At 42.9% G+C, this 12412-nt stretch overlaps 1 protein-coding gene across 1 annotated transcript; it reads right to left on the bottom strand.

Moving 5' to 3' along the window:
• Positions 1 to 787: 787 nt before the first annotated feature.
• Positions 788 to 11501, bottom strand: LOC110561952 (large ribosomal subunit protein eL32-like). The gene is made up of 3 exons (XM_060393334.1): positions 11450 to 11501; positions 10133 to 10166; positions 788 to 1178 (listed from the first exon to the last, which is right to left on the bottom strand). The coding sequence occupies exons 1-3, from the start codon at positions 11499 to 11501 to the stop codon at positions 788 to 790; spliced, it is 477 nt and encodes a 158-aa protein (XP_060249317.1).
• Positions 11502 to 12412: the final 911 nt, after the last annotated feature.

Genomic DNA, 12412 nt, shown 5'->3' with positions numbered 1-12412 from the left:
GATGGGCTCCGTCTATGCGACTAGGGGTTAGCTCTTATCCCTGTCTGGTAAGTTTTCCCAGGTATGGTCGGGTCGGGGAGGAGTGCCCACTCTCCCTGTAAGGAACGCCTCGCCTAGGCTCTGTAAGGAAGCTCAATGAATTTGTTGGCTTCTCAGAGTGAACTTTGGTTGAATCTTGCCATGGTTTGTAATTAGAGCACTGGGAGGAGGGGTGGACATCGCTTTACATTCTCCTTCTGGGAAGATTTTAGCAACGTAAGTATTTATAATTTTGTGATTACTCTAATGTAATCACAGCTGTTTCCTGCAACTTGGGATATGCAAATTCCTTTCACGCAGTTCTAAGGATCAGCTTTTTAAGTTGTTCTGGGTCTCTTTCTTTCTCGTGTCTCTTTAACTTTATATCTTGAAATAACTAGTTGGCAATTTATTTGTAAGCTTTTGTGATGTACACAAATCCCTGTACACCCAACAACCCACACTTTTTTTTTATTTCTATCGTTTGAGAATAATTTTTTTTAAATGTGGTTACTTCTTTAATTTTTTTTTTTTTTAAATTGTGTGTATGGTTATTTTGCCTACTTTGACGTCTGACCTATTACAGTGTCCTCAGTGGCCAGAAGGGGGCGTCCGATCCCCTGGGACTGGAGTTAAAAAGAGGGTTGCGAGCCAACCCAGGTCCCTAGAAGAGCAGCCAGTGTGCTGTCTTTTGTTTTTCTGTTTGTTTTTCAAGATGGCAGTTTTGTAGATTTATTTTAATCACAACTAAAGCACAGACACAGGCCATCTACTCAGTTTCTTCGCTGCGCAGCCTGACGTTGGGGTTGGTGACTATCGTGGCCAGCTGCGCTGCTCTTTCTACGATGGCTTTTCGGTTCTTGGAGGAAACACTGTGATCAGTCTCAGCGCAGTAAGATTTGTTGCATATCAGCAGCTCTTCCAGCCCCTTGACATTGTGGACTGGAGACTTCCGGAAGCCGCTAGGCAGAGTGTGTTTGGTTTTCTTGTTGCTCCCATAACCAGCGTTGGGCATCAGGATCTGGCCCTTGAATCTTCTCCGAACCCTGTTGTGGATGGGTTTCTGCCAGTTTCGCTTAAGTTTGACATATCGGTCTGACTGGTGCCTGAGGAACCTTTTGGTCCACTTTTTGACAATCTTGGGCTTCACCAAGGGCCTCCTGCCCTTGCGGTCTCCTTCTCCTCCTCTCCCATCTCTTCTGCCTCCTCTTCTTTTCGATTTTTTTTTTTAACAGGGTTTTTCTGTGCAGTCTTGGCTGTCCTGGAACTTGCTTGTAGACCAGGCTGGCCTTGAACTCAGAGATCTACCTGCCTCTGCCTCCTGAGTGCTAGGTCCTCCTCTAGTGCACCTCCTGGCTTGCGCTTACTCCTTTAACTCATAAATTATGTAGGTTTATATTCTGATATTCCAAGCACAATTTTACCTTTTCTGTCCTCATGCTTTTTAACTAGACTCATTAGCAATTTATTTGTAAGGCTTTGTCATGTGTACAAACTCTTGTAAGCCCAACCACCCATATTCTTTTATTTGTATCATGGCAGAATCACTTCAGAAGTTGTAGAGCGTGTAGTACTTCCTCCCTAATATTTCAGTGACTTTTTCTCTGTGAAAAGATAGATGTCTCACAGAGCCACACCACAACCATAAGACTGAAGAAGTGAGTGTGAGATAGATCAGTATCACTTTCAACAGGCTGCACTCAACTAGCAATTATCTCAGTAATAACCATGGTGAGACCCATGGATGCGTCATGATGGTCCACCCAGAATTATTCGATACATTTATTTTACATTCTGTTTGGGTCTCTTAGATGTGAAACTTTTCTTAAGTCCCCCCTCTTTCTTTCTCTCTCCCTCTCTCACTTCCTCCCTTACTTCCTCTCTTCCTCTCTCCCCTCCCATCGAATTAAATGAGAGAATATGGATTAAGTTTACTCATCACGGGCAGTGATGAATTAGAAATTATTTTGTAAAGAGTCCACAGTTGGTTTTGTCTAATATTTCCCCATGTTTTGTGGTTTTTCAAAACAGAATAGCAGAAATCAGCAATATGATGTAAGCACCGCTGTGCTCTCCTCGGAATATTGGACTAAGACCTACCTGATATCTCTTTTTTTTTTTTTTTCTTTTTCAAACATGATCTTACGTGACTGTTTAGCTAATGACCCATGATGGTGCACAGGTCCACACCCGTGTTTTATGCGGTGCTGGGGACAGAGCACAGGGCTACATGTGTTCCCGTCAAGTATTATGCCGAAAGAGCCCCATCAGTTCGTCTTTTATCTGAGGCTATTAACTTTTAAAACTTGGTTAAGATGGTATATTTTACTTTGTCCACTCTAAAATAAGCCACAGACATGTTATCATTAACCAATAAGTAACTCAAAATTACCTGGAACATCCCGTTCCTCCTTAACTTTAACCCACCAAGTTTTGCATTTTTTCATTACTTTTGTTTATGTCAATCATTACTATAATCGTTGCTAACTGCCAATGCTTTATAGAGTGTGGCATGTCACAATAAAATGGAGAAGATCTGTCTGGCCTGCCAGTTAACTAGTAGGCCTGTGTACTCTACCACCCCTTGTTCATTAGATACTTCACTTTTAGCCCGATCTTCTAGTTCCCTTTCTACCTCAGGCATGTCCTCAACTGGGAGCTGCTTGAGATCTCTTTGAGTAGGCAAGACGAAGCCTTGTCAGTGCTACAGAGGAATATGGCGGTAGTCTAGTCTTCAGAATTGTCCTTAACGCATCAGCATCTGCGGGGAACTGAAGGCAGACCTTCTTTCTTAGGTCACTTCTTCCTCAGGTCAAAGTAGCTCACAGGTGGCCTGTGAAGGCATTGCAACTGATTCAGGTTCTGGTTCATAAGGCCCTGTCGTTATTTGTCCTTTGAGCTCTCTCTCTCCCAGGAGGACATTCTTACTTTGTTGATGGAGCTGGACAGTTTTTTCAAGGAGTCTCTCGGGAGGGAGTGATTTCTTGAAAATTAAATCTGGCCAGATGTGGTAGTCCATGATTGGTTTTTTTGATCCCAGCACTTGGGAGATGGAGATAGGATCTCTCTCTGTTAGCTTGAGGCTAGCCTAGTCTACATAGTGAGAGCAAACAAAACAAAATTTAAATCCGACCACAAGAGGCATCCATTGTTGAGATTTCCTTACTTCTCGGGCCTCCCAGGGACAGAGATGAGAAGCATGTATGTGTGTGCGTGCGCACACGTGTATACACAGCTATGTCTATATCCACATGCACACACACATACACACATTCCTGTTCCTCTCGGTCTATCTATAACGTGATCTACTGTGAACTAACCATTTCCTTAAAACAATATTCTTGTGAGATACCTCCAATTCCAGTCAAACAGTATGGCTTTATTCTGGCATTTCTTCTTTCCAGGTTGTATGTCTCTTTCCTCACTCCTGTTACTTTCAGTGTTCGCTGTGCATAGCCAACTTACCAGCCCTTGTTACTTATAATCTTGTGAAAAACAAAGGGAGTTGGAGAGGAAGCACAGCAGGTATGATTGTTGCACAACCCCCGCAGGACCAGGGTTTGGATCCCCAGAACCCACATAGATGCCGGGTCTGCTCATGTCTGGCCTGTAGTCTGCAGAGACTGGAGATCGCATGAGTAGGTTGGTGAGGGAGGCTAGACAAATCTGAGAATTCTGGGTTAAAGTGAGACATTATGAGATGGGGAGCCAGCGAAGAAGACACCACATCTAAAGCTTGGCCACCACGCACACATGTACACATCTGCATATGTACCAGTACATGTGTGTGCTCTCCCCCCACCTTGTAAACAGGCACATACAAATGTACACCAAAAACTTAATAGTAACTTTTAGTCACTTGGTTAAGCTTCTTCTGGCCAGATTCCTCTCATTATAAATCAAGTTCTTTTCCCAATGCTTTGGTTGACTCTGACAGTGAACAATCTACTTCTTGACAGTATTTTAACTACCCCAAGGTCTGAGGATCCATCCATGATTCTTTCCTTGGTGCTGTCACATTGGTGGCTGGAAAGGGGTAATTCACTAATTCTCATTCCTTCTGTATTCATTACCTAATAATTTTCTTTGCTTGTTTGCTGTGTGGGCTGGTGCACCTCTTTGATGCCAGCACTTTGGGAGAAGGCGACAGTCCAGTCTGTGAGTTTGTGGCCTAATCTGTATAAGGGTCCAGGCCAGCCAAGGCTGCACAGTGAGACCCTGTCTCTATATAAAAAACAAAAGTGGTTTCTCCGCACCCCTCTCTCCTTTCAGTAGTTTCGTAAATGTGTGGGCTGTTTTCCCATGTCGAGCATATCAACACAAAGAGGAATCGTGCACGAAGCTCCCCACCCCAGTGTCTCTTACTTCTTTAGAAAAATATAAGCACACAATCTGCAGGAATGTAATCAATCACACAACAGAGGACTCATGGGGGAATTAAAGAGCTCAGAGGAACTGGAGAGCTGCTTGTGCTGCTGTGACATCAGCTTCTGAAGTTCTGTCCCACAAATCCTGGAGGTGGAGAATGCAGCATTCCATTCACAAGCTGTGGCGTTGTTTACCAATACACTGCCAGTAAAGAGATAGCTAAGGAGACCCCTTGATTTGGCATGGCAAGTGTTATCTATTTTTGCATTGATGAACACATCCTGACACTAGACTCAATGATGTATTTTTGAAAAGAATGTATAGGTCATGACCAATGTGGCTGTCTGAGAAAGACATCAGCTATATTTTACAAGAACAGTCCAGAAGATGATCATATTTTCCATGCTTTCCTCCACAGATGTCTGTGTTGTTTTTTTTAAAAAGAGGATCATAAATTCAACTACGTTTCATCACTCACCAAAGACATCAGAGCGAGCTCAGAGTCTGAGACTCAGGGTCCAGGTGCTCTTGTATTTTTGCTTTGGTTTTTGTCTTCACTTGTGTGGTCACATTGCTGTGGGCCTGTGTGAAGAGAGCAGCCACGGCAGGCTCCGCTCACGGGGCTGCAGGTGTTCTGGAGGTGCTGAGCACTGGGGAAGGGCGAGGAGTAGCCCCGCCTGCCTCTCAGTGAATTGCTATGCCATTCAACTCCACTAAACCCCAGGATCCCTCTGCTAGACATCTACCTGGCAAAGGTTGCAGGCTGGTTATGTAAGATGAAATATGTTAGTCTGTTGGGGGTTGAGGAAGTGAGGGGCTCTGTTATTACCCACATGTCATAAAACAAAGAACACACTTTGAAGCTAGAGGAGTGCTCAGTTAATTTTTATTTATGTAGTTATGGTCTTCCCTCTCACCAAAAACACAAAAAGTGATCTCTTACCCTTATATTTGGGGAGACACGACTTGGCTTGAATTATTGCACATTTGTGTTTATTTCCTATTGCCTTTCCCCAGTGAGGTATCACAACACAGACTTAACATTTAATTTTTTTGTTTTTGCTTTTGATTTGTGTTGTTTGTGTCTTTTTCTAGCTAATTCCAGTTGATTAAAATCCTTAAGCAAAATTTTTCCTTGTGCCTCATTGTCACATGAACTAAACCCCACTTATACAGCAATTTAAATCTACCAAGCAGACGCTCGATAACTGAAAGGAAAACATTGCCATTTCTTAGAGCACTTACAACAGAAACAAGAAGATTCTCCTCAGCGGTGATTTGAACAGGTCAGGTGACTGGAATGTCACTGTGGTTAAGAACAAACAAACAAATAAACAAAACAACAACAAAAACAGTGTATGAGATTAACAAAGAATTAATAAAAACATTACTTTTAAAACACAGCTGCATTTTTATGTGTTCTAGAAAACATGACCAAAAAATCTTAGTCACACTATACATTTTTTATAATTTAAATGTTGGTGGTTTTCTTCACTGAGCTGAAGTCTAAACATTGGGTATGACTGGGGGAGGTTATAATGATTCATTTAATAGAGATTCCGGTCTATCCACTACCTAGGCAAAATGTCAATTGACACCTCACTAGAAGACTGAATCTTTTTATGAACCTTTTAGTTTTTACTTTACGTCAACCTATTTTAATGATGTCAGGAAATTATAAGTAGAGAAAGCTAAACAACGAAGGACATAAGTGATTTCATATTTGTTTTTCCTGTGGAATGATCAATATTGACAATGGCAATATTGGTAGAGTATTGGTAGAGTGGTGCATAAACAAAAGGTACTTCTTCTTGCGGTACTCCAGCTGGTAGACAGGCCCAGAGGTTCAGTGTTTCTGTGGGACTAGAGGAAGCTTCTAATGTCTTCATGCTGCATGGGGCTGTGTTCTGTCTTCTCGTTGGCCCATTGATTCTTTCATACTCCCCCAACCTTTTTTTTTTTTTATTGTTAAAGAGAAAGTTTCAAAGATGGCACACTTATCATAAAAGCAACAGATTCCCAAAGAGATTTAATGATGATAGAGCATGTGTGCAGAAGAGGAAAACAGACAACGGGAGGGGAGAACACCTTTAGGCTGAGTAAGTTGTTTAGAAAAAAAAATATCTCACAGTGGGTGTGGGGAAAGGCAAAGAGAACATTGCTAGGGTGGGGCTGGTACATAAAAGAGGAACAAAAGAGAATGAAAGTGTTTACGAAGCACCACAGCAAATCCAAAGCAGCAGGTGGATGGGTTCTGTTCATTTCTTCCTCTCCTAAGGCTTGCTCTAGTTGATTCTAAGCTTTGGAAGGCTGTGCAAGAAAGCTGCTGGCACACACAGGAAAGCCTGGGGACTGTCCAGGCAGGATGCTCTCTGCAGGCACCTGTTTCAACCTGTTACAGCTTCATTTTTTGCCTGGTCTAGAATTTAACCTTCTCCCTCATTCCTTTGGGTGTCAAACCAAAAGGGTAGTTAACTTAAGCCAATGTTAAGGTGCTGGAAGATAGGGAAGAGGTCCCAAGGGTTGTTTCAGTCTATCTCAAAGGAACTAATCAAATTACTGATAGTAACTGAAAACATAAAGCACTTGACAGAACAGGGAAGAAACCTCAGAAATGGACTCTGTCCTCCTAAGATGCCTTGCTACATACGGATTCCTGAAAACATCTGTCCCAGCAAAACAGTGACTGAGATCTTATCAGGAGTGGCTCCCATGAGAGGATAAGAGGTGACCAAGGTGGAGAACATGGAAAATCAAGAAGTGGAGATCTGCTTCCGAAGATCTATTTTACAGAGAGCTGGCTTTGGCTTGGTGTCTGTTGACAGGCCTGGTTGGGGTTCTTCACTGTCCTCAGCAAGCTGGTGGAAATTTTGGTGTTACAAGGCTTTTCCCCTAAAACTCACTGTCTGGTACAGCTTGATGTTATTCTTCAAACTACTGAGTCAAGCTTTGGGGCTAATAATTTAAGTCATTGCATATTCATAGGCTAGTTTCTGAAACCCACTGGAATCATAGCAGTTGGTTCTAGCTTAAATTCTACAGCAATCTTTTGGGGGCAGAGTCAATGAGAAATTGAACCAGGGCAGAATGGGTGGGAATCTGAAGAGCAGTTTTGTGCTTTCAAAACCAGGGCAATTGGCTTAGTCATCAGCAGGGGCCAGAATCCTCTGGAAAGATGTTTAGAGAAGGAAAGGAGGCCTTAATTCATAAGATTCAAATGGCGAGGACGATGTAGATGGTCTAATTCACTCGTTTTTGTCTCTCAAGAAGCACTGGTAAAGCTGTGTAGCCAGTAAAATCCAAAGGCTTAGTTTATCATTTCAGTCCAGTGAGGAAAAGTTCAAATGCCTGAGGCAAAACCCAGAAGTATCAACACATAATTCTGTTCTTAGCAATAAAATTTAATTTGTTTTCTGTCTCAAAGGCTTAGTAACATTCAATTTGGTCTAAATTCCCATGCCTTCTAATTTGAAAGAGAAAGAAATTGTACTTTCTTCTCAAAGTAGCCGAGATTTTAATCTTGTATGGGTTGTTTACTGTACTTCAGAACCCCGAGTAAGCATCGTCAGGGTTTTTTTTTTTTTTTTTTTTCTTTTTTCTTTTCCTTAATGGCAGTGTGTTCTCGAGAGGAGAGTCTATCACAGCTTGCTTTGCCAGCTCGGTGTCTGTCTGGATTGTGTGACTGCTGCTGAACACATTCTGTGAGAGGGAATAAACTTTTTAGCTCTCTAATTACACTGAGCAAACAACGAGTTAACGCAAAGGCAAGAAATGGGACAAAAAAAAAGCACGCACTGTTTTTTCAGACAGTCCTTTTAAAAGCATCCCTGTGTAATGTCTCTGTGAGGTGACATTGTGTCCGAGGGTGCAGCTCAGCAGACTGGAGCAGGCCTAAACGAGTAAATGGCTGTCAAGCTACCTGCTGTCCGCTAGACAGCAGAGTTGTCCCTTGTCTAGAAATAGTAAGAGCAATTAAAGAGCAATATTAAAGAGAATAAAGCTCTTTAATATTGGTAAGAAAAGTTACTAATTCCATGTACTGATATCATAGTACCTATAACCTCACCCCCTCCTGCACCTACACACATGTAAAACTCAGCTGCTAGGAACCTGCTAATGGGATGTAGAGAGATGGCACAGGGGTGTAGGATGGGACCTGTTCTTGCACGAAGACCAGAGTTCAGTTCCCAGCACTCACATGGGGCAAGTCACAGCTGCCTGTAACTCAAGCTCCAGAGGATCTGAAGCCTTCTTCTGGCCTCTGTAGGCACTGAACACACATGTACAAGGCTCCCCTACACACACAGAGAGAAACACACACACACACACACATACACAGAAACACACACACCACATTAAAATAAGGCTTTGTAGATGTTATTATTACAATATCTTATTTATTCATCAAACAATGACTTTTCCTGATGTAAGTATTAGAGCATCCTCATTTACAAATGAATGAACTCCGTGAAAGGATGTTAAGCTCTTTGCTGGGTGCCATCAGGCTTCTCTGAAGTGAATCATGGCATGGGTGTAGCTCAGTGGCAGTGTCCTTGCCTAGTATGTTCAATCCTCGGGTTTATTCTCAAGCACCACAAAGAGAGCAAAGCCAAATGTCAGACTTTGAACATAGACTTGTTCTGATTCTTTTAGGAACTTGGCTGCATCATGTAAGAAAACTGAGTGTGGGGGGTTGGAGAGATGGCTCAGAGGTTAAGAGCACTGGCTGTTCTTCCAAAGGTCCTGGGGTCAATTCCCAGCAACCACATGGTGGCTCACAACCATCTGTAATGAGATCTGGTGCCCTCTTCTGCTCTGCAGGCACACATGCAGGCAGAATACTGTATAAATAATAAATAAATCTTAAAAAAAAAAGAAAACTGAATGTTTCTGTGAGTGATGAAAGTGACCAGCAGTTTTCTAATTGTTTTTGGCTTTTAGTAAGAGCAGCTGGATGAATTAACTGCTCCTCACTGTTTTTGTTTTTCTTTTTTCTTATTTTATGGCAGGTTCTCTCTATTATGTGGCTCTGGCTGTCTGGGAACTTGCTATATAGACCAGGCTTGCCTCAGACTCACAGAGATCCAAATTTCTCTGCCTCTGAAATGGTGTATACCATCACACCAAGCCTCACGTTCTTCTTTTTTTTTAATTATTTATATTAATTAGTTTACTCACTTTGTATTCCCCCTATCGTTCCCCTCCCAATCCCACCTTCCCTCTCCCTTCTCTACCCATGTCCCTCCCCAAGTCCACTGATGGGGAGGTGCCCAGATTTAAACTCAGTCATGCTCCTTTTCTTTCTGTAGCATTTGTTTGTTTGTTTGTTTGGGTTTGTTTTTTGTCTTTGTTGTTGTTGTTGTTTCTGGGAGGGGTAGTATAACCAGAGGTTAACTGAGGGTCTTCCACATACTGGAAGAGTTTTCACCCCAGCCCACCTCTCTTTCTGTAAATATAATGAATAAAACATTAGCATATTTATGGTTGGGAGCCTAGCCTTTAAAGGCTGAGCCATCTCTTTGAGAGAAGGGGAGATAGACCTGGAGGGGACAGAAGTTCCACAAGGAGAGCAACAGAAGCAAAAATTCTGGGCATAAGGGTGTTTTCTGAGACTGAAACTCCAACTAAGGACCATGCATGGAGATAAACTAGAACCCCTGCACAGGTGTAGCCCATGGCAGCTCAGTCTCCAACTGGGTTCCTTAGTAATGGGAACAGGGAACTCAGGGGCTGGCTCTTTGATTACCTTCCCTCGGGGAATAGCAAGTTGCTCATGAAGGCTGCAGTGAGAACAGAGGTTGGGATTGAGAGAAAGGTTACGGATAACATGGAAGTCCGAATGCCAGTGGCAACTCCAGGTTTGAAGTGGCCACGGAGAAAACTTGAGGCTGTGCAGCAGGTAAAAGTCTCTGCAGAGAGACCAGGGGGTCACTGGTGAAGGGAGAACTCCAACTGCCACGGAGGACCTAAGATGTTGCAGATGCCAGGATGGTGGCATGACTGCCAAGGGTGTGGCAGGTGTGGAGTAGAGCTCACAGGAGTCTGCCAGAAAAGCTGTGTTCACTGCAGCTGATAGGGCCGGAGAAGCGGAACAGCCCGGGACCTTTGGAGCCCAGAAGACCATAAATTCCAAGTGCCAGACATTTGGCCTGCAGAATTCAATCTACTCTGCTGTATGTTGATTTTGCTTTGGTTTCTTTTGATTTTGATTGTTCCCTAGTTCTTCCCTCTTGGAATATATATACATATATATAACATATTCATTTTATTAATAAATATATATTTATATCATATTAATATACATCATATTTTATTTTATACGAGTTTATAGCCAGATTTTGAATTTTTAAAGAGAACTCAAACTTTTAAATTGTTGAAAAATTTAAAAGAGCCTGAGACTTTCAAAAACTGGACTGCGTTAAATATCGTGATATTAATATCAACGTGAGGTCTTGGAGACGAACAAGAAAAAAATGGTTATGGTTTAATAGTGATGTGTTTGTGTGTCGAGTTGACAAGAGGTCAATTGCCCTGCTAATTAGGTTTCGTCCACTTGATAGAAACTGGAGTCACCTGAGTAGAGGGAACCTCGGTGGGGGAATGGCCCCCATCAGATTGGCTTGTCCTGTTCTCCCTCTCCCTCTCCTTCTCTCTCCCTCTCTCCCTGAGAGAGGGTCTCACTCTGTAGCCCCACAGGTCTGAAACTCAATATGTCAAATAGATTGGCCTTGAACTAACAGAGATCCAGCTGCCTCTGCCTCCAGAGTGCTAGCATTAAAGGCGGGCACTACCATGAACAGCACTTTGATTATTAATAAAATAATCATTTTCTTAAATAATAATAGATGGGGAGGAGCAACCCACTGTTGTGGCACCACCCTGAGAAGGTGGTTCTGGTTTGTATAAGAGAGCAGGCTGAGCAAAGCATGGAGAGTGAACCAGTAAGCAGCAGACCTCTCTAGTTTCTGCTTCAGTCTTTGCCTCCAGGTTCCTACCCTGAGTTCTGGCTCTGACTTCCCTCAGTGATGGACTTTCCGCCGTGTATCAAATAAGATACACTTACCTGAACGTGTAAGACGAAACAAACCTTTTCTTACCAAGTTGCTTTTGGTCATGGTGTTTATGGCAGCAACAGAAACTAAACTAGGACACACAGGGAGGTCTGAGACGCCGGGGAAGACAAACAAAAGACCTTGTAGATGCATATAACCAAACTAGACAGATAAGAGGAAGACAGAGCTCTGGACCAGTGGCAGCTGGGAAGCTGTCTCCCCTACTCTAGAGCCTTTGAGTCAGATGAGCAAGGCTCCATTGTCCTTGCATGTATCCTAGCTTCTAATACAGCTAATTATAATAGACCAGGTTGTAAGCAAGGTCAGCTTCTAGTGGCCTTTTCCTATTTTAGGAAACAGATTCCAGGCCATCCCACAGACAAGGAGATGACCAAAAGCACTGTAGCTGCTTGGTGGCTTGGAGAACAGGAAAGTGTAGTTAGCAGTAACTGGAACACCTGCAGACAGACGGCAGCCATAGCCAGCAACTAACAATGTCTAGCTGATAGTCAAGGTCAAGGCTAACAGAACGAGTCAAGGATGAGGAGGGGGGCTTCAACCACATGGATAGCATCAGATTATCTCTCTAGCTGAACCAGGGAGTCCTCCATTGGCTCAGCCCACATTAGTTCAGAGAAAGAGCTCATCTCAACAGACACCACCCCAATCTTTGTGCAGTTTCTGACACGTCCCTATAGAACCTCTACACCAACAAAGTTCAGAAAGTTGAAAAATTCTCCTTATCTTCTGAAGGTTTTTCCTGCTTTTCAATAGTTCCTCACTTTTTCTCAATTTCCTACATTTCTGTCATAATTCTCAACAAAGCTCTGCTTCAGCTTTGCCCACTCCCACGAGTCCACATCACTTTTTTTTTCTTTTGGTGTGAAACAACAATCTTTCACACTGTGTGGGTTATAGCCCTTCTGGCCCAATGCTTCTTGAACTGCTCAATTCAACCCACCCCCTGGGGGCCT

This window comes from Meriones unguiculatus, chromosome 10 (assembly GCF_030254825.1).
Source record: "Meriones unguiculatus strain TT.TT164.6M chromosome 10, Bangor_MerUng_6.1, whole genome shotgun sequence".
Classification (NCBI taxonomy): Eukaryota; Metazoa; Chordata; class Mammalia; order Rodentia; family Muridae; genus Meriones; species Meriones unguiculatus.
Note: the sequence above shows the minus strand (reverse complement) of the source record. Positions and strands in the feature narration are given on the sequence as shown.

Bases quoted from the DNA above. Each gene is read 5' to 3' on its own strand.
- LOC110561952 (XM_060393334.1), bottom strand. From the start codon at position 11,501: ATGACCAAAAGCAACTTGGTAAGAAAAGGTTTGTTTCGTCTTACACGT. The intron at 10,167-11,449 runs GTAAGTGTATCT...TTCTCACTGCAG, and splicing joins GTTTCGTCTTACACGTTCAG to CCTTCATGAGCAACTTGCTA. The intron at 1,179-10,132 runs GTAATCAAAGAG...CCGCAAGGGCAG, and splicing joins TTGCTATTCCCCGAGGGAAG to GAGGCCCTTGGTGAAGCCCA.